An 18,252-nucleotide genomic window follows, 5' to 3' on the forward strand; every position below is an offset into this window, starting at 1 on the left:
CTCGCAGAGGCCGACCGGATGCCCATTGTGGAAAACTTGCAAGCAGGATCTTGCCTGATCTAGCCACTGATCACCTTCCCCTCCATAAATCCGTCCATTCCCCTTTTAAAGCCATCCAGGTTGGCAACCATCACTGCCTCTTGTGGCAATGAGTTCCATAGTTTAACTCTGCACTGCATGAAGAAGGACTTTCTATTGCCTGTCCTGAATCTTCCAGCATTCAGCTTCTAGTGTTATGAGAAAGGAGGGGAAGCCCAAATCTCTCTCCATTTTCTTCACATGCTTCTGTCACACCGCCTCTTCCTCACCTTTTCTCTAAACTAAAAAACCCCAACCTTTCCTCACTGCATCCCCTCGATCAGTTTGGCAGAACCTTTTCCAACTCCTTTTTGAGGAAAGGCGACCAGAACCGTACGCAATATTCCATCAACACGCTATGGAGCGTTCTAGGCTGGGTTGAAAAGTGCTCAGCCGTGAAGACAAGCCTGACCATCTTTCAGCCTAAGCTACCTTATCTAATTTCGTTCCCTAAATTGACACACCACCCTTCATCTGAGGAACACAGCACAGAAACACAAAAATACATAACACAATAACAAACAAAACAATACCCCCCTAGTTTAAAAACAACAACAACCATGGATTGCTTAACAGCCCAAGGCCTGGTTGAAGAGGAACATTTTCTGCCTGGCGCCTAAGGATAGATAATGAAGGTGTCAAGGGAGCTTCCCTAGGGAGAGCAGTCTGCAAACGGGGAGCCGCCACCGAAAAGGCCCTGTTTCACGTTGCCACCCTACCTTGCAGGGCTGTTGCCAACAAGCCCCTGGGAGGGGAAGGCAGGGTCAAAATGCAAGGGGAGGGCAGGCGCTCAGCCCTGTCTGCTCTTCCTTCCTTCCTTCTGTCCTTACCTCCACAATGCTCCTGAGGTCCCGGACGTAAGACTGCTCCGTCTCCACGATCTCCATCACCACCCGGTCCAGGTGAGACAGCTTCATCCGGCGCTCTCTGGCCCTGGCCGGACTCGGAGACCAACCGGGACCAGCCTGGGCTTCCCCCGGCCTGTCCAGTAAGGCCACCGGCGTGAGGTCCAGGCTGATGTCGCTGCCGTTCTGGTGCTGGGGGTAAGTCGGGGGGCAGCCCCCCAGCCCCCCGCTGCTGCCGAAGGCACTCTGGCTGTCCGGCAGCGAGGCGGACGACGCCGAGGAGCTGAGGCTGACCGGGCGGTCGCTGTCCGAGCACACAGTGTTGACCGAGGTGCAGCTGCCCAAGATGGGGTCGGAAGCCATGCTGGAGCCGAGACCGCTCAGCGAGGAGACGGACGAGGGCCGGGGTGCTGCTAGCCGGGGGGCCAGGAGGAAATGGAAAAGAGAGAAAGAAGCCGGGGTTGGAAATAAATAAAAAGTTGCAAACTCGGCCCCCTACCATAAAGGACGTCCGCCCTGACCCATCTCTGGCCAGCCCCACGTGCAAAGGAGCAGTTCAACAGGAGTTCGGTCTTTTTTCCTAGCCCCCCACCTCACCACAAGTCTTCTGCATTCACCTTCTGCCTCCCCGGCTTTTCAAAAAATAGAAAACCTCCTCGCTCTCTTCAACATCCTTTTGTGGCTTTCTCTTCTCTCTCTCTCTCTCTCTCACCTTTTGAAGCTGTGGTTTGCCTCGCGAAGGATGCCGGGAGGAGAGGCAGTTGTGCAAAGGGCCGCACACTTATTCTCCTCCGCTTCCTCCCTCCCGCCCCCCCCAAGTACCACAGTCTTGCATCTAAAGCGTTCGCCGCTTGCAAAAAGCGTGCGGCTAGGGAGAGAGAGAGAGAGAGAGACGCACAGGCTCAAAAACCGACGAGCGGACTTTGGTTGGGATTTATTTTTCAAAAGTCTCAGGATCTGGAAGGGGAACCCACGCCGGGCCGGGCTTGTTCAGAGACACAGATCTCCAATAAGGCAGATTTTGCCAACCGGGAAAAGTTTGGGACGGAAGCAGCTCCCCTCGGCCCAGAGGCCCCATAGGCAGGGTGCTTTGGGGCTTCGCAATCTCTGCTGGGGTTTGCGTACGCACCTGCCTTGCCGCCTCTCTTGCTGCTGCCCCTGCGGGCTCCCTCGGGCATGGTGATGTGGTCTCCGGCGCCCGTCCTGCGGGGAAGGAAGGAAACTGTTAGAAAGGGTTCAGGGGCAGCTCACTGAAGGTCCTGCACCAGCAGTTTGATGCACCGCAAAAGCCCAGCAGATCGTCTCGTTCAGCACCCAGTTCTCGCAATGGAGAAATACATCTGTGAACCTGGAAATGATAGACTGCCCCTGGAACTGGAAGTTCCATTAGGACGTAAGAAGGTCCTGGGTGCTGGATCGGCCAAAGGCCCACCGAGCCCAACATTGGCTCCCAGGACATTTCCGAGCACAACTCAAAGTGTAGTGCTGACCTTGAAAGTCCTAAACGGCCTCAAAGGCCCAGTATACCTGAAGGAGCGTCTCCACCCCATCATCCAGCCGGGATGCTGAGGTCCAGCTCTGAAGGCCTTCTGGCGGTTCCCTCCCTGCAAGAAGTGAGGTTACAGGGAACCAGGCAGAGGGCCTTCTCGGTGGTGGCACCCGTCCTGTGAAACGCCCTCCCACCAGATGTCAAAGAGAACAACAAATACCAGACTTTTAGACGACATCTGAAGGCAGCCCTGTTTAGGGAAGCTTTTAATGTTTGAGGCATTACTGTATTTTAATATTGTGTTGGAAGCCAGCCAGACGGGCAGGGTATAAATTACTACTACTACTACTACTACTACTACTACTACTATCCTGCTCTCGCAGTGACCAAATACACCTAAGAACCTAGGGCTATAGATAACAACAATAACTACAATTTATTGAAATATTGAAGGTCGTCCGCGATAGCCCCAGACTTAAACTCTGAGCCAATTTCACACCGAGGTTTTGCAGAGGAACCCAAACGTCGAAACTGAGCCCCAACAACGTGACCCAGGAAATGGCGCATTGGCTCCCAGGAAAGTCCTAACGAAACCGGAGTCCTGGTGGATGCGGAGAGCATCCACACTGAAGGTGACATCGGATTCTGTTTGCTGAAACCGCCCACCACTGTCCTTCGTTATTGGTGTCAGTGGCAACGAAGGAACCCAGAAGGATCACAGAGGCACCCGGGTGGCAACAGGACGGCAAAAATCTGCAAATGGCCTCAGGCAGCCACCGTGCTAAGGGGCAGGGGCCCATTGGTGCAGGAAGCCAGGAAAGAGGGTGCTGAGAGCCAGGAATACAGACCCACCAACCATATAATGGTACAGAATACTGGTGCACCGGGGACAGGGTTATCCGTGAGCAATAAAAAGCCAAAATACGAAGCTGTACATTCCATCCGATAGTAAAAAGTAAATTATGGTAGATGGAAGAGGCAAGGCGAGGAAACCAGAATCTGTGGTCACCATAAAGCTGCAAAGACTTCAGACTTTCCCTTTGCCTCTTTGCACTTTTAAATGGTGTGCAATCTTTCACAGGGAACGGCATGGAGTGGGAGTTTTTTGCGTCGTTCTGATCTTACATTTTTAGCCTTCGAACTTGCTTTCTCCTTCATCACAATTTTAAAAAGGGCAGGCCGTTTACCATCTTCGCTCCCCAGAATGCCATTCTCAGCCAACACATTTCCTGTACTGTATATTTCTAGGGATGCCGCATACTAGGGCTGGGTGATAAGGTAAAGGTAAAGGGACCCCTGCCCATTAGGTCCAGTCGTGACCGACTCTGGGGTTGCGGCGCTCATCTCGCTTTATTGGCCGAGGGAGCCGGCGTACAGCTTCCGGGTCATGTGGCCAGCATGACTAAGCCGCTCTGGTGAACCAGAGCAGCTCATGGAAACGCCGTTTACCTTCCCGCCGGAGTGGTACCTATTTATCTACGTGCACTTGTAGGGCTGGGTGATAACCTGGTTTTCAACTTCGTGATATATCAGCAGCAAAGGTAAAGGACCCCTTGGACGGTTAAGTCCAGTCAAAGGTGACAATGGGGTTGCGGCACTCACTTCGCTTTCAGGCCGAGGGAGCTGGCATTTGTCCGCAGACAGCTTTCTGGGTTATGTCGCCAGCAGGACTAAACCGCTTCTGGTGCATGGAGGACTGTGATGAGTGCCAGAGCGCATGGAAACGCTGTTTACCTTCTCGCCGGAGTGGTACCTATTTATCTACTTGCACTTCGACGTGCGTTCGAACTGCTAGGTGGGCAGGAGCAGGGACCGAGCAACGGGAGCTCACCCCATCGCGGGGATTCGAACTGCTGACCTTCTGATCAGCAAGTCCTAGGCTCTGTGGTTTAACCCACAGCGCCACCCGCGTCCCAGGGCTGGGTGATATAATATCTAAAATCGATATGAAGCTCGTATCATGATAATGGTTTCATTATTTGTGACCTGGCAATATATTGCAAAAAAATTAAAAATGATGTGTATGTGTGTGCTGTGCAAAGAATCACAATGTGAGGAAAACCGTGAAGCCAGCCCATGTCTCCCCATCCTTATTTTAGACACTGTCATTTATCCATATAGCACGATGCTTATTTCAAACATTGTGATCTATATGTATAGCACAATGTTTAGCTGCTGTGGCACTGTGGCCTAAACCACTGAACCTCTTGGGCTTGCCAATCAGAAGGTCGGCAGTTCGAATCCCCGCGATGGGATGAGCTCCCATTTCTCGGTCCCTGCTCCTGCTAACCTAGCAGTTCAATAGCACGTCAGAGTGCAAGTAGATAAATAGGTACCACTCCGGCAGGAAGGTAAACAGCGTTTCCATGTGCTCTGGCACTCATCACAGTCCTCCATGCACCAGAAGCGGTTTAGTCCTGCTGGCCACATGACCCGGAAAACTGTCCGCGGACAAATGCCAGCTCCCTCGGCCTGAAAGCGAGATGAGCGCCACAACCCCAGAGTCGCCTTTGACTGGACTTAACCGTCCAGGGGTCCTTTACCTTAGCTGCTGATATATCACGAAGTCGAAAAGCAGATTATTGCCCAGCCCTACTGCGCACCCTGAACCTTTTCAGAACCAAATCCGTACTTTAGCCTCAACCTGCAATGGGAAAGGACTGTATAGGTCAGGGGCCAAGAACCTGGCTTGCATGGAGAAGGTCCCTGATTCGAATCTCTGAGGGCATCTTCAGAGGGGGCTGCAAAAGACCCCTGCCTGGAGATGGTATTTAACACATCAGATTAAATCAAATAAACAAGGGATATTCGGTGTTATGTTGGAGGGGACAGCCAGGAAACGGGGAACTATGTTCACATGTGGTGGGGGTGTAAATACGTACAAATTTTTTTGGCAAAGGGTGTTTAAGGAGATAACAGAAACCACGGGGTTAAAGTCTAGAGGTAGCACTATTATCAATTTACGATGGGGTGGAAGGTTCGCAGGCTATAAAGGACTTGCTCACAAATTTATTGACAGCAACCACTACTATGCTATAAGGTCCACAATCCTGTAATATTACATATGAGCCTGTTCTACTGATGAAGCCTAGGATGGCAAAACAAAGCTAATATTCCGGAAATCCTTGTCTTAGACTCTGTGGAACTGTAACAACTTTTCGTGTGGATTGTTGGACTCTATGAACAGACAGGTGGAATAGACACTTATATATGTATGGACCTTATGCATGAACTGACTAGATCAGTGGTTCTCCACCTGCGGGTCCCCAGATGTTGTTGGACTACAACTCCCATCATCCTGAGCTCTGGCCTTGCTAGCTAGGGGTGATGGGAGTTGTAGTCCAACAACATCTGGGGACCCACAGGTTGAGGAAGGCTGAGCTAGAGAACGAACTGATCCACTGGGTCTCCTGTTTTTTTCGTTGAACTTTATGAGACTTCCGTTGAAATCTACAATTTGATACAATGGACATTATACCTTATTTATTCAAAAGTACAGCCGGTTTTGTCTCGTGTGTTTACTGAGTACGTTTCACGTAACCAGAGGTTTGTCGTCGTCGTTTAGCTAAGGAAGTGGAAGGGAGCTGGCGGGATATAAAATGGAAGAACGGTACAAAGAGGTTTGGGATAGAGCAAGAAATTAAAATGTGCCATTAAGGTAAGACGGGGAATATGTAGGGGAAACGATTTTGAAGAGATAGGAAGGGAGTTTGCAGAATTTGTATTGTTAAAACGGAAAGGGGTTAAACCAGTGCGAGAGGCGTCGAAATTTTGGGTCTGGCTGTATAATGCAGTTTCCTATTTTCCTAAGTTCCTATGAGGTCTGTGGGTGGTGGAGGCAGAAAAATCTCTCTCTCTGTGACTGGTGGTTCTTGGCTAAACCGGCAGCTCTCCTTGGACCGCCTCGCTCGCCCTCCCCACACAACAGTCTTTGTTCCAGCCCTGTCCCCTGGAAGTCTTGTAAAAACCCGTAGAGGGTTGGGTAAACTGAAGGGGGATGCGTCACTCCATCCTGGAGAGGGCGAGAGCAAAAGGTCGCTCCGTCTGGGAAACAATGAATTCATTCAAGAGAGGCGGCAGGTCAGAGAGGAAAAAGCGGAGGCCTCCGACATCGCCCTCCTCCCCACTCCTCGCCCTCCCTGTCCCCAGGACCACATGAGAACATTTCACCACGCTGTGTGGGGAAGGGCAAGGGGGCAAAACATGGAGCCTGGGAGCAGAGATGGAAAGGAGAGGACCGGATGGAGGAGGAGAAGGATGCAAGGACGCCACGCACATCACATCGCAAACCTCTCTCTCCACTCTGTCTGCCAAGACTTCAGAAGCTCAAGGCAGCCTCCTGGATGAGGCCAAAGGCTCATTGAGTCTAGCATCCTCCGTTTCACGGTGGCCAAACAGAGGCCTGTGGGAAACTCTCTGTTTCCAGCAACCCGGGATTCAAAAGCATCTCTGCCTCCGACCATAGCCATTGAGGTTGAATCCTGGCAAAACAGAAGTACAGTTCTTGGGGGACAGGGAGCGGGTTGGTGTGGGGGATTCCCTGGTCTTGAATGGGGTAACTGTGCCCCTGAAGGACCAGGCGCGCAGCCTGGGAGTCATTCTGGACTCACAGCTGTCCATGGAGGCGCAGGTTAACTCTGTGTCCAGGGCAGCTGTCTACCAGCTCCATCTGGTACGCAGGATGAGACCCTCCCTGCCCGCGAACTGTCTCGCCAGAGTGGTGCATGCTCTAGTTATCTCACGCTTGGACTACTGCAATGCGCTCTACGTGGGGCTACCTTTGAAGGTGACCCGGAAACTGCAATTAATCCAGAATGCGGCAGCTAGACTGGGGACTGGGAGTGGCCGCCGGGACCACATAACACCAGTTCTGAGAGATCTGCATTGGCTCCCAGTACGTTTCCGAGCACAATTCAAAGTGTTGGTGCTGACCTTTAAAGCCCTAAACAGCTTCAGTCCTGTATACCTGAAGGAGCGTCTCCACCCCCATCGTTCAGCCCAGACACTGACATCCAGCGCCGAGGGCCTTCTGGTGGTTCCCTCATTGCGAGAAGTGAGGCTACAGGGAACCAGGCAGAGGGCCTTCTTGGTGGTGGCGCCCGCCCTGTGGAACGCCCACCCATCAGATGTCAAAGAGATAAATAATTACCTGACATTCAGAAGACATCTTAAGGCAGCCCTGTTCAGGGAAGTTTTTAATATGTAACGCTGTACTGTTTATAACACTTGATTGGGAGCCGCCCAGAGTGGCTGGGGAAACTCAGCCAGATGGGCGGGGTATAAATAATAAATTATTATTATTATTATTATTATTATTATTATTTACTATTATTTATACCCCGCCCATCTAGCTGAGTTTCCCCAGCCACTCTGGGCGGCTCCCAATCAAGTGTTAAAAACAATACAGCATTAAATATTGAAAACTTCCCTAAACAGGGCTGCCTTCAGATGTCTTTTAAAGAGAAGACAGCTGCTTATTTCCTTCACATCTGAAGGGAGGGTGTTCCACAGGGTGGGTGCCACCACCGAGAAGGCCCTCTGCCTGGTTCCCTGTAACCTCACTTCTCACAATGAAGGAACCGCCAGAAGGCCCTCAGCGCTGGACCTCAGTGTCTGGGCAGAACGATGAGGGTGGAGACGCTCCTTCAGGGATACTGGGCTTTTGAGGCCGTTTAGGGCTTTAAAGGTCAGCACCAACACTTTGAATTGTGCTCAGAAACGTACTGGGAGCCAATGTAGGTCTTTCAAGACCGGTGTTATGTGGTCTCGGTGGCTGCTTCCAGTCACCAGTCTAGCTGCCACATTCTGGATTAATTGCAGTTTCCGGGTCACCTTCAAAGGTAGCCCCACGTAGAGCGCATTGCAGTAGTCCAAGCGGGAGATACTTCTCCGGTTTTACCCAGAGCTGGAAAGACAACATGATACATACTAGGTACGACTGGCAGATGAAATTACTGGATTACACAGAAATGGCATGATTACCCGGGAAAATCAGAAACCAGGAGGATCAAAACTTCAACAAAGAACGGGACAAATATATACAGTGGTACCTTGGGATGCGGGTGGCGCCGTGGGTTAAACCACAGAGCCTAGGGCTTGCCGATCAGAAGGTCGGCGGTTTGAATCCCGGTGACGGGGTGAGCTCCTGTTGCTCTGTCCCTGCTCCTGCCAACCTAGCAGTTCGAAAGCACGTCAAAGTGCAAGTAGATAAATAGGTACCACTCTGGTGGGAAGGTAAACGGCGTTTCTGTGCACTGCTCTGGTTTCGCCAGAAGCGGCTTAATCATGCTGGCCACATGACTCGGAAGCTGTACACCGGCTCCCTCGGCCAGTAAAGTGAGATGAGCGCCGCAACCCCAGAGTCATCCGCGACTGGACCTAATGGTCAGGGGTCCCTTTACCTTTACCTCAGGTTACAGACACTTCAGGTTACAGATGCTTCAGGTTACAGACTCCACTAACCCAGAAATAGTACCTCGGGCTAAGAACTTTGCTTCAGGATGAGAACAGATCTCATCTGCGGCAGCAGCGGGAGGCCCCATTAGCTAAAGTGGTGCTTCAGGTTAAGAACAGTAACAGGTTAAGAACGGACCTCCGGAACGAATTAAGTTCTTAACCCGAGGTACCACTGTACTGTATTTGAAAGACTACTGCAAACACATGAACTCTTTGGCAGGCTTTAAGTAACTCCTGCAACGATACATAGACTTTGGATATAATTGAGGATGGTAAATTAGATGGACTTACAACATGCAGTTAAAAAAAAAGTTATTTAAAGAAACCACGAAGGAGAGGAAGAAAGTCTTGGGATTCGGAAGAATCTTGTGCAAAATTATTATATTTGTAACAACGTTATCTATGTGCATGAATTTGTAAAACTAAATATTTTTTTTAATACAAAAAATAGCCCTCTCCATGAATTTGTGCACTCCTCTCCTAAAGCCATCGCTGTCTCCGGTGGCAAGGAGTTCCATAGTTTAACTAGGAACACCTGCTTGCTTTTATCCACCCTGAATCTTCCAACATTCAGCTTTGTTCGATGTTCACACGTTCCAGTGTTACGTGAGAGGAAGAAAAACCCCTCTCTATCACCCCCTTTTTTATATATAAACTTGTACCGTGTTGTCTCTAATTCACCTTTTTCCTGAACTAAAAAGTCCCGAGACATCACCTTGCCAACCAAGGTCCGTATAGTTCAAGCTCTGGTTTTCCCAGTAGTGATGTATGGAAGTGAGAGCTGGACCATAAAGAAGGCTGATCGTCGAAGAATGGATGCTTTTGAATTCTGGTGCTGGAGGAGACTTTTGAGAGTCCCATGGACTGCAAGAAGATCAAACCTCTCCATTCTGAAGGAAATCAGCCCTGAGTGCTCACGGGAAGGACAGATCCTGAAGCTGAGGCTCCAAGACTTTGGCCACCTCAGGAGAAGAGAAGGCTCCCTGGAAAAGACCCTGATGTTGGGGAAGATGGAGGGCACAAGGAGAAGGGGATGACAGAGGACGAGATGGTGGGACAGTGTTCTCGAAGCTACCAGCATGAGTTTGACCCAACTGTGGGAGGCAGTAGAAGACAGGAGGGCCTGGCGTGCTCTGGTCCAGGGGGTCACGAAGAGGCGGACAAGACGAAACAACAACAAACAGTCCCGAATGCTGCAATCTTTCCTCGTTGGGGTTTTGCTCTATTCTCTTGGCTGTCTTGGGATCACAGGGCAGGACATTGTTCCAAACCAAGATGTGCTCTCCTAAGACAAAGTTCCCAGCCTGTGCACACTCCTGTCTCAGCGACGTCTACGCTGGCTTGGTCATGTCTGCAGAACGGAAGATGTCAGGATCCCCAAGGAGGTGCTCTGCGGGGAGCTGGCTTCAGACACCACTGGCAGAACTCTGCGCTAGAAAAATGTCTGCAAACGTAACATGAAGGCTGCCGATATCAGTGTGGGAATCCCTTGCAGACGACCGCTGTGCCTGGAGACGGACGGACAGGTTGTGCAACCACAGCAGTGACCAGAGAAGGAATGACCGCTGGGAGGAGGGCAGAGAGAAGAAATGCCGTGGTGCATTAGCAGCAGGACAACTGGTCGCCTTCATCTGCCCCGGCTGCAACAAAACATGTCTCTCCCATATCGGTCACAGCTATAACTGTCCCAACAGCTTGACCTCACCCCCCCAAAGATGCACTCCTCCACTGTCTTCCAAGACAGACAAATGCCACGATTATGTGGCACTAGTAATGGTGCCAATTCCACCGATCAAAGCGATCTCACAGGTAAAATGGTGCCAAGTTGTTCAGGGCTTTAAAAAAAAATGACTGCAGTATTCACCAATTCAAAACAAGATTTGTGCAGGAGACAAAACAGTTCTATGAGCTATGCTTGAAAGTACCCGCAACGTTTGCAACAGCACAGAGAGAGCAGAGTAGCGGGAAGTCTCCTCGGGAGTAGGGGGGAGGAGTTTGATTCCGTTTGCATTCAAGGTAAACCTACCTAATTCACACTTTCTGACCAGAGGAGGAATGACTACTGGAAGGAGCACAGAGAGAAGAAACACCATGGTGCACCTGCAGCCTTCGTCTGCCCCGGGTGCAATGAAACATGTCTCTCCCCTATCAGTCTCTACAGCCACAGCAGCAGCTGCAACCGTCCCAACAGCTTGACCTCAGCCCCAAAAGTGCGCTGCTACGTTATCTCCTGACACAGATGAATGCCAACAAGAAGAAGCTACATCCCAGCCACAGGGACGCGGGTGGCGCTGTGGTCTAAACCACTGAGCCTCTTGGGCTTGCCGATCGTAAGGTCGGCGGTTCGAATCCCCACGACAGGGTGAGCTCCTGTTGCTCGGTCCCTGCTCCTGCCAACCTAGAAGTTCGAAAGCACACCAGTGCAAGTAGATAAATAGGTACTGCTGCGGCGGGAATGTAAACTGTGTTTCCATGCACTGCTCTGGTTTCCGTCACAGTGTCCTGTTGCGCCAGAAGCGGTTTAGTCCTGCTGGCCACATGGCCCGGAAAGCTGTCTGTGGACAAACACTGGCTCCCTCGGCCTGAAAGCGAGATGAGCGCCGCAACCCCAGAGTCGCCTTTGACTAGACTTAACCCTCCAGGGGTCCTTTACCTTTACCTTGCCTTACATCCCAGCCACACACACTCTTTTTTTGTGTGTGTGTGTGTGTGTGTATAATTTTTTATTAGTTTTTTAACTTATCATTTCCAACAATAATTAAACACACTTTTATATCTTATACAATTTTTTGACTTCCATCAATCACATCTGAAAATTTTCCAATCTATTCATTTAATATACATTTCTTACTTTCACTATTACATTTAAATCTCATAACTAATATCTCTATTCTTTCTCTACTTTGCAATGCTTCATATATTTCTCCTTACAAAACTTATTACAGTCCTCCTAGTGTAATTTGTTGATTACAGTTGCTCTTCAAATAATTCGTATATTTCTTCCAATCTTCTGTGAATCTCTGGTCCCGCAGGTTTCGAATCCTTCCTGTCATTTTGTCCAATTCTGCGTAGTCCATTAATTTTGTCGGCCATTCCTCTTTCGTCGGAATTTCTTCTTGCTTCCATTTCTGGGCTAACAATACTCTTGCCTTCCATCCCAGCCACACTCAAGCCAGAGGTTTCTGCAAAAACACTCTCACACATCTCTCCATCCAGAAGGCATTGCCATCGTTCAAGAAGAGCGTGGAAGAAGGTGCATGAGGGTTTTGCCTGGGAGAATTCTGCTGCCTAGGGGGAGTCCGGGGGCCACACAGAGACACTCGGGGGCCACGCTGCCGCGTTCAGTAGCCCCTGGGCCTGCGGCTGCAGAGGTAGCGATGAAGCTGTCAGCCTGGGTGTGGGCTTGGTAAGAGAAGTTTGACAACCACCTTCTCCCTTCCGCTGCCTCCGGGCGAGACGGGCCTAGAGGAACTTGGCAAGGAAGTCTGGCAGGGCTGCCAGCTGGTGACAGGCTGCCAGGAGCCAGGCCGGAGAGAAAGAAGCGAGTCCTTTGATCCACAAATGGGTTTTCATTTCCCCCCATTCATCTCCACCGGAGGGGAGCAGATCAACACCCAAAGCTGTAGGCTCTCTCTACAACCCACCCACCCACCCCCCGGCTTCCTTCTTAGGGGCTACTCACTCCCAAGCTAAAGGGTGAAAAGCAGGAGGATCATTAGGAAAGAAACTGGAAATAAAACTGCCGGGATCATAATGCCATTATACAAATCTGCGGCGCAGCCACCTTGGAAGTACGGTGGTACCTCGGTTCTCAAACTTAATCTGTTGCGCAAGTCCATTCGTTCCAAAACCGAGGCACGCTTTCCCATAGGAAGTGATGCAAAGTGGATTAATGCGTCCCAGACTCTTAAAAACAACCCCTAAAACAGCAATTTCACATGAATTCTACTATCTCACGAGACCATTGATCCATAATACGAAAGCAATAACCAATGTACTGTGCTATAAAATAAACAAGACAGTATTGTAGATGATAAAAATAAAAATTATTATTTTTCCTTACCATAGTCATTGTTTGGATTGGGGGTTTTATCCATTTCTGCAGTCACACAATCAATCAGTAACTGAACTGGGTTCCATACAATCACAAAAACAAATTAACCGAAAAAGCCTCAAAAACAAAAATGCAAAACAAATAGCAAAAACAAAAGCACCAAACTTAATCCATTCCAGAAGCCCGCTTGACTTCCGAAATGTTCGAAAACCAAGGCGCAGCTTCTGATTGGTGCAGGTGCCCCGGAAACAATTGCCAACAGCCACATCGGATGTTCGGTTTCCAAAAAATGTTTGAAAACCGGAACTCACTTCCAGGTTTTCAGCTTTTGAGAACCAAGGCGTTTTTAGAACCGAGGTACCACTGTACTGTGTACAGTTCTGGTCAGCTCACCTGGAAAAGGAGATTGCAAAGTTGGGAAAGGCCTAGAAAAGGAATGAAGCAATTCCCCCATAAGAAAGGTCGCAGCATTTGGGACTTTTCGGGGGGGGGGGGTTGGGGGAAGGCAAGCAAGAGATGACATGGCAGAAGTTCATAAAATTATGCCTGAAGTAGAGTGAGTGGGTAGAGAAATGTTCTTCTCCTTTTCTCACAATGCTGGAACTTTCAGACACCCACGAAGCTGAATGTTGGAAGACCCAGGGCAGATAAAACAAAGAGCTTCTTCATGCAGCGCATAAACTGTGGAACTCCATGCCACAGGAGAAAGTGGTGGCTACCAACCTGGGTGGTTTAGAAAGGGGATTGGTCAAATTCACGGAGGAGGAGATGGCTATTGATGGCTCCTTTCATGCGAAAGTCTGGACTGGATGAATCCCAAGCCGGAATTAAGACTGCCGGAAGAAATATCAACAACCTCAGATATGCAGATGACACAACCTTGATGGCAGAAAGTGAGGAGGAATTAAAGAACCTTTGAATGAGGGTGAAAGAGGAGAGCGCAAAATATGGTCTGAAGCTCAACATCAAAAAAATGAAGATCATGGCCACTGGTCCCATCACCTCCTGGCAAATAGAAGGGGAAGAAATGGAGGCAGTAAGAAATTTTACTTTCTTGGGCTCCATGATCACTGCAGATGGTGACAGAAGCCATGAAATTAAAAGACGCCTGCTCCTTGGGAGAAAGGCAATGGCAAAACTAGACAGCATCTTAAAAAGCAGAGACATCACCTTGATGACAAAGGTCCGTATAGTTCAAGCTATGGTTTTCCCAGTCGTGATGTATGGAAGTGAGAACTGGACCATAAAGAAGGCCGATCGCCGAAGAATGGATGCTTTTGAATTCTGGTGCTGGAGGAGACTCTTGAGAGTCCTATGGACTGCAGGAAGATCAAACCTCTCCATTCTGAAGGAAATCAGCCCTGAGTGCTCACTGGAAGGACAGATCCTGAAGCTGAGGCTCCAAGACTTTGGCCTCCTCATGAGAAGAGAAGAAGACCCTGATGTTGGGAAAGATGGAGGGCACAAGGAGAAGGGGACGACAGAGGACGAGATGGTGGGACAGTGTTCTCGAAGCGACCAGCATGAGTTTGACCAAACTGCGGGAGGCAGTGGAAGACAGGAGTGCCTGGCGTGCTCTGGTCCAGGGGACCACGAAGAGTTGGACACGACTAAACAACTAAACAACAACATTCAAATTCTGCTGATCATCTCCACAAATATTAAGTATCCAGGAGGTTCTCCATATGTTCTTATGTGTATCAATGACGCTGTTCCCAATGACAGGCGGATCCCAAAAGTCCGTTTACACAGCTCCATGGCTTGGCATGACGTTCGTTCCCCTGACAATGGAATCTGATGAGATGCAATTACAAAATGCAAGGCCTCTTTTCTCCCAGGCATAGGCAGCTGGGAGGAGGAGGAGGAGGAGGAAGAAGAAGAAGAAGACAGGGAAGGACACGGAGTGAAATGTCTAAAGAGCCGACGGTTTTTCTTTTCAAAACCCAATCTGGCGAACGCCGGCCAAATGCCGTATTCCGGAACGAAAGCGGCAGTGAGGCAGCTGGTCTCCTCCGATAAGCTTTGCCAAATCAACATTTCAGAAAGAAGGCGCTTGATGGAGCGGCTGTCTCGGGATTCGAAGGAGCAAAGCGTTAAAATTCCCCCAGGGACTGGAAAGCACCAGAAAAAGGCATTTATGGAAAACTGAAGCGGCTGATTCTTGCATCCCCACTGCCTCTCTCCCAAACAAGAGTCGGTGGTGTACACAGGGGTCAAGGGTTGTTGGTCCTCCAGGATTGACCTGAAGTCGCCAAGTTGGCCCTTCCAGGTCCCAGGCAGGGCCAGATTTAGGTCTGACGAGGCCCTAAGCTACTGAAGGCAATGGGGCTCTTTTATGTCCAGCTGTCCTTTGCCAACAACAAATTGTCGCTGTTTTTTGTGTTGAATATATGCTATATGGGGGGCGCGGGTGGCGCTGCAGGTTAAAGCACAGAGCCTAGGACTTGCCAATCAGAAGGTCAGCGGTTCGAATCCCCGCAATGACGGGGTGAGCTCCCGTTGCTCTGTCCCTGCTCCTGCCAACCTAGCAGTTCGAAAGCACGTCAAAGTGCAAGTAGATAAATAGGTAGCGCTCCGGCGGGAAGGTAAAAGGCGTTTCCATGCGCTGCTCTGGTTCGCCAGAAGCGGCTTAGTCATGCTGGCCACATGACCCGGAAGCTGTACGCCGGCTCCCTCAGCCAATAAAGCGAGATGAGCACTGCAACCCCAGAGTCGGCCACGACTGGACCTAATGGCCAGGGGTCCCTTTACCTTTATGGTAACTGATGGCCCTAATAGGTATCTCAAGCCATTTGCACATGTTGCCACACAACCAGTCCATGCAGAATGTCGGCACCCTATATATAGAAAGGAGCAAAGCAGGGATATTTTAGGGAGCAGGCGAGCAGGTGGGGCCCAGGACTTACATCCTAGGAGCCGACACAACACAAAACACTGTTGCTGGATGTAGATTTTATTTTATTTGTTTTTTATCTTATATTTCGGAAATGTACATCCAGGTTTTTTCCCCTTTACGTTTTTGGGCCCCCCCCCCAAGAGAGTGGGGCCCTGAGCTATAGCTTGCTTAGCTTATATGTAAATCTGGCACTTACACCCAGTCTCTCGCAGCCACTGAAGCTCTGACCTCTGAACGGAGGCCGGTCGCCCGGGCACTGGTCCCGGGAGGGGGGCTTAAGAGCATAAGAACAGCCATCTGGGTCAGGATGAAGCCCCAGCACCCTTTTCTCACCATGGCCAACCAGAAGCCAATTACAGCAAACCCTCAAGCGCAGGATCGGCGTGCAACAGCCCTCTCCAACTTTGATTTCCAGCAACAGGCATTCAGAAGCTTGCTTGCCACTGCCTGGCCTGATCCAGCGGCCGCTCCTTAGGCTCTCACCTGGAAATTATTCCCCTGTTCCATCTTGCCTCCGGTTCCCCCACCCCAACAGCTGTCCTTTCATTGAATCATCGAGTTGGAAGGGACCCCTGGGGTCATCTAGTCCAGCCCCCTGCAATGCAAAGCCGAGAAACGCGGTCCAGGACAAAAGCAGAAATCCATCTTCTGCCTGCCGTCTCCCTCCCCGTCAGTTTGCATATTCCACATTGATCCCCAAACACACCTCTGAGCAGAATCATTTTTTAATTTTCAGTTTCTGGCGTATGCGCGCAGCTGGCGTCTAACAAGCCAGAGACTTGCTCCGCCTCGCCCAGTGCTGTCTGCACAGACTGGCAGCAGCCCTGTGATAGGAATTTTAAGGTCTTAGATATATAATAAATTTTCATAAATGTATCAACCAAGCGCATACATAGATCAGCACAGGAAGACCGACCTGGAACCATTTTTGCTTCCCAAACTGACCAAATGTTTTCTCTGCAAGGTCAAAGGAGAATGGAAAAGCCTCCCCATTGTCTTTTCCTTCACAAATCCTGTCTTAAGGATATGTCTGTGTTTGAATAGGGTGAGCCTGTGGCTCAGGAACTAAGTATTTATCACTACAAAAGACTGGCCAGGCTCCCCAGGGTGTCCAATCAAGTGAGCATTAACAGGTAATCTGCCAGATAGGAGATAAACAACGCACTCAGATTTCTGCTGTAGACCACCCTTTCTGTGATGTAGGTATGATGTATCTGGGGGTGGTCTTGGACTCCAGGGTGGGCAATTTAAAGTGTCTATATAAGGGCGGGCACACCTTTTTCAGGGTCCTCCTCCTTCTCCTGCGTGTGAGGGGAACACCCTGTTGCAACAGATCAATAAAGATCAGGCTTACTAGCTGCTTTGCTTCTCAATATTCTCTGGTTATTTTTCTCCAACCGATGGAGAACCTACAAAGGACTCTACAAAGGCTCTTGTGTACCCCATAAGGGAATAAGGACAGATTTCCATTTATTACAGCCCCCACCAGCTTTCCAGATGGGGAGTGTTTCTCCCAACCCCACCTAGCGATGCAGCTTCAGAATTGACCCTGCGGCCTTTGGCATCAAGGCAGATGCTCTTCCACGGAGCCAGAGGCGTAGCAAGGTCAGGTGTGTGCTGGGTCCGGGGGTAACCCATGAAACGCGGTCCAGGTCTGGTCCAAAATCTGAAGGTACTGCTAGGAGACAGTCCGACAGGGCCAAGGCAGGACACCAGGCAAGGACAGGTACAGGATCTCAGGCAGGATCTGGCAAGACAGCAATGTTGTTCCTGCAACCTGGGACGAGGTCCGACAGCCTGTCGGAGTAACGGCCGGTCCTGATCCCCCGGCGACTCACCTCCCTGTCCAGAGTGGCTGGGGCAGCCCAGCCAGATGGGAGGGGTATAAATAAATTATTATTATTATTATTATTATTATTATTATTATTATTATTATTATTATTATTATTATTTCCAGACCTGAGAAACCGACAGCTCCTGTGCCGTAGGAAGTACAGTGGTACCTCTGGTTACGTACTTAATTCGTTCCGGAGGTCCGTTCTTAGCCTGAAACTGTTCTTAACCTGAAGCACCACTTTAGCTAATGGGGCCTCCTGCTGCCGCCGCGCAGCCAGAACACGATTTCTGTTCTCATCCTGAAGCAAAGTTCTTAACCTGAAGCGCTATTTCTGGGTTAGTGGAGTCTGTAACCTGAAGCGTATGTAACCTGAAGCGTATGTAACCTGAGGTACCACTGTATTCTGGTGAGCAAGGCTGGACAAAGGGGGCAGGACTTGGGCGAGTGGCCCACCCCCTCTGACTCGGCCCCCATAAAACTTTTCCACCACTTCAGATCTTCCCTCTTCCATTTCTCTCTTTGGCCTCCGGGCAAGGGAGCACCACAGCAGCGAACATTTCTGTGGCTTAGGTTCTCTAAACAGGAGCGCTGGGGAGG

General features: G+C 50.0%; 1 protein-coding gene and 2 long non-coding RNA genes across 4 annotated transcripts in view; 1 reads left to right on the top strand and 2 right to left on the bottom strand.

Moving 5' to 3' along the window:
* LOC309537044 overlaps positions 1–18,252 on the bottom strand; it is a 101,729-nt gene that overhangs the window by 56,741 nt on the left and 26,736 nt on the right. The gene's annotated exons all lie outside the window — the stretch shown is intronic.
* Positions 1–18,252, bottom strand: part of PLEKHG2 (pleckstrin homology and RhoGEF domain containing G2) — an 83,099-nt gene that overhangs the window by 56,741 nt on the left and 8,106 nt on the right. Inside the window, exons 2-3 of one of the 2 annotated variants that reach the window (XM_082230940.1) lie at positions 2,053–2,126; positions 909–1,333 (exon numbers count right to left, since the gene is read on the bottom strand). In XM_082230940.1, coding sequence (XP_082087066.1) covers positions 909–1,333; positions 2,053–2,101 — 474 coding nt within the window. In that variant the 5' untranslated portion in view covers positions 2,102–2,126. Of the gene's footprint in view, positions 1–908; positions 1,337–2,052; positions 2,127–18,252 lie in introns of both variants that reach the window. The other variant, XM_082230939.1, reaches the window with a different exon arrangement.
* Positions 16,670–18,252, top strand: part of LOC309537053 — a 219,790-nt gene continuing 218,207 nt past the window's right edge. The window contains exon 1 of the long non-coding RNA XR_014221795.1: positions 16,670–17,021. This is a non-coding gene — a long non-coding RNA (uncharacterized lncRNA). The remainder of the gene's footprint in view (positions 17,022–18,252) is intronic.

Source organism: Podarcis vaucheri (genome assembly GCF_965113315.1).
Source record: "Podarcis vaucheri genome assembly, chromosome: 7".
NCBI lineage: Eukaryota > Metazoa > Chordata > Lepidosauria > Squamata > Lacertidae > Podarcis > Podarcis vaucheri.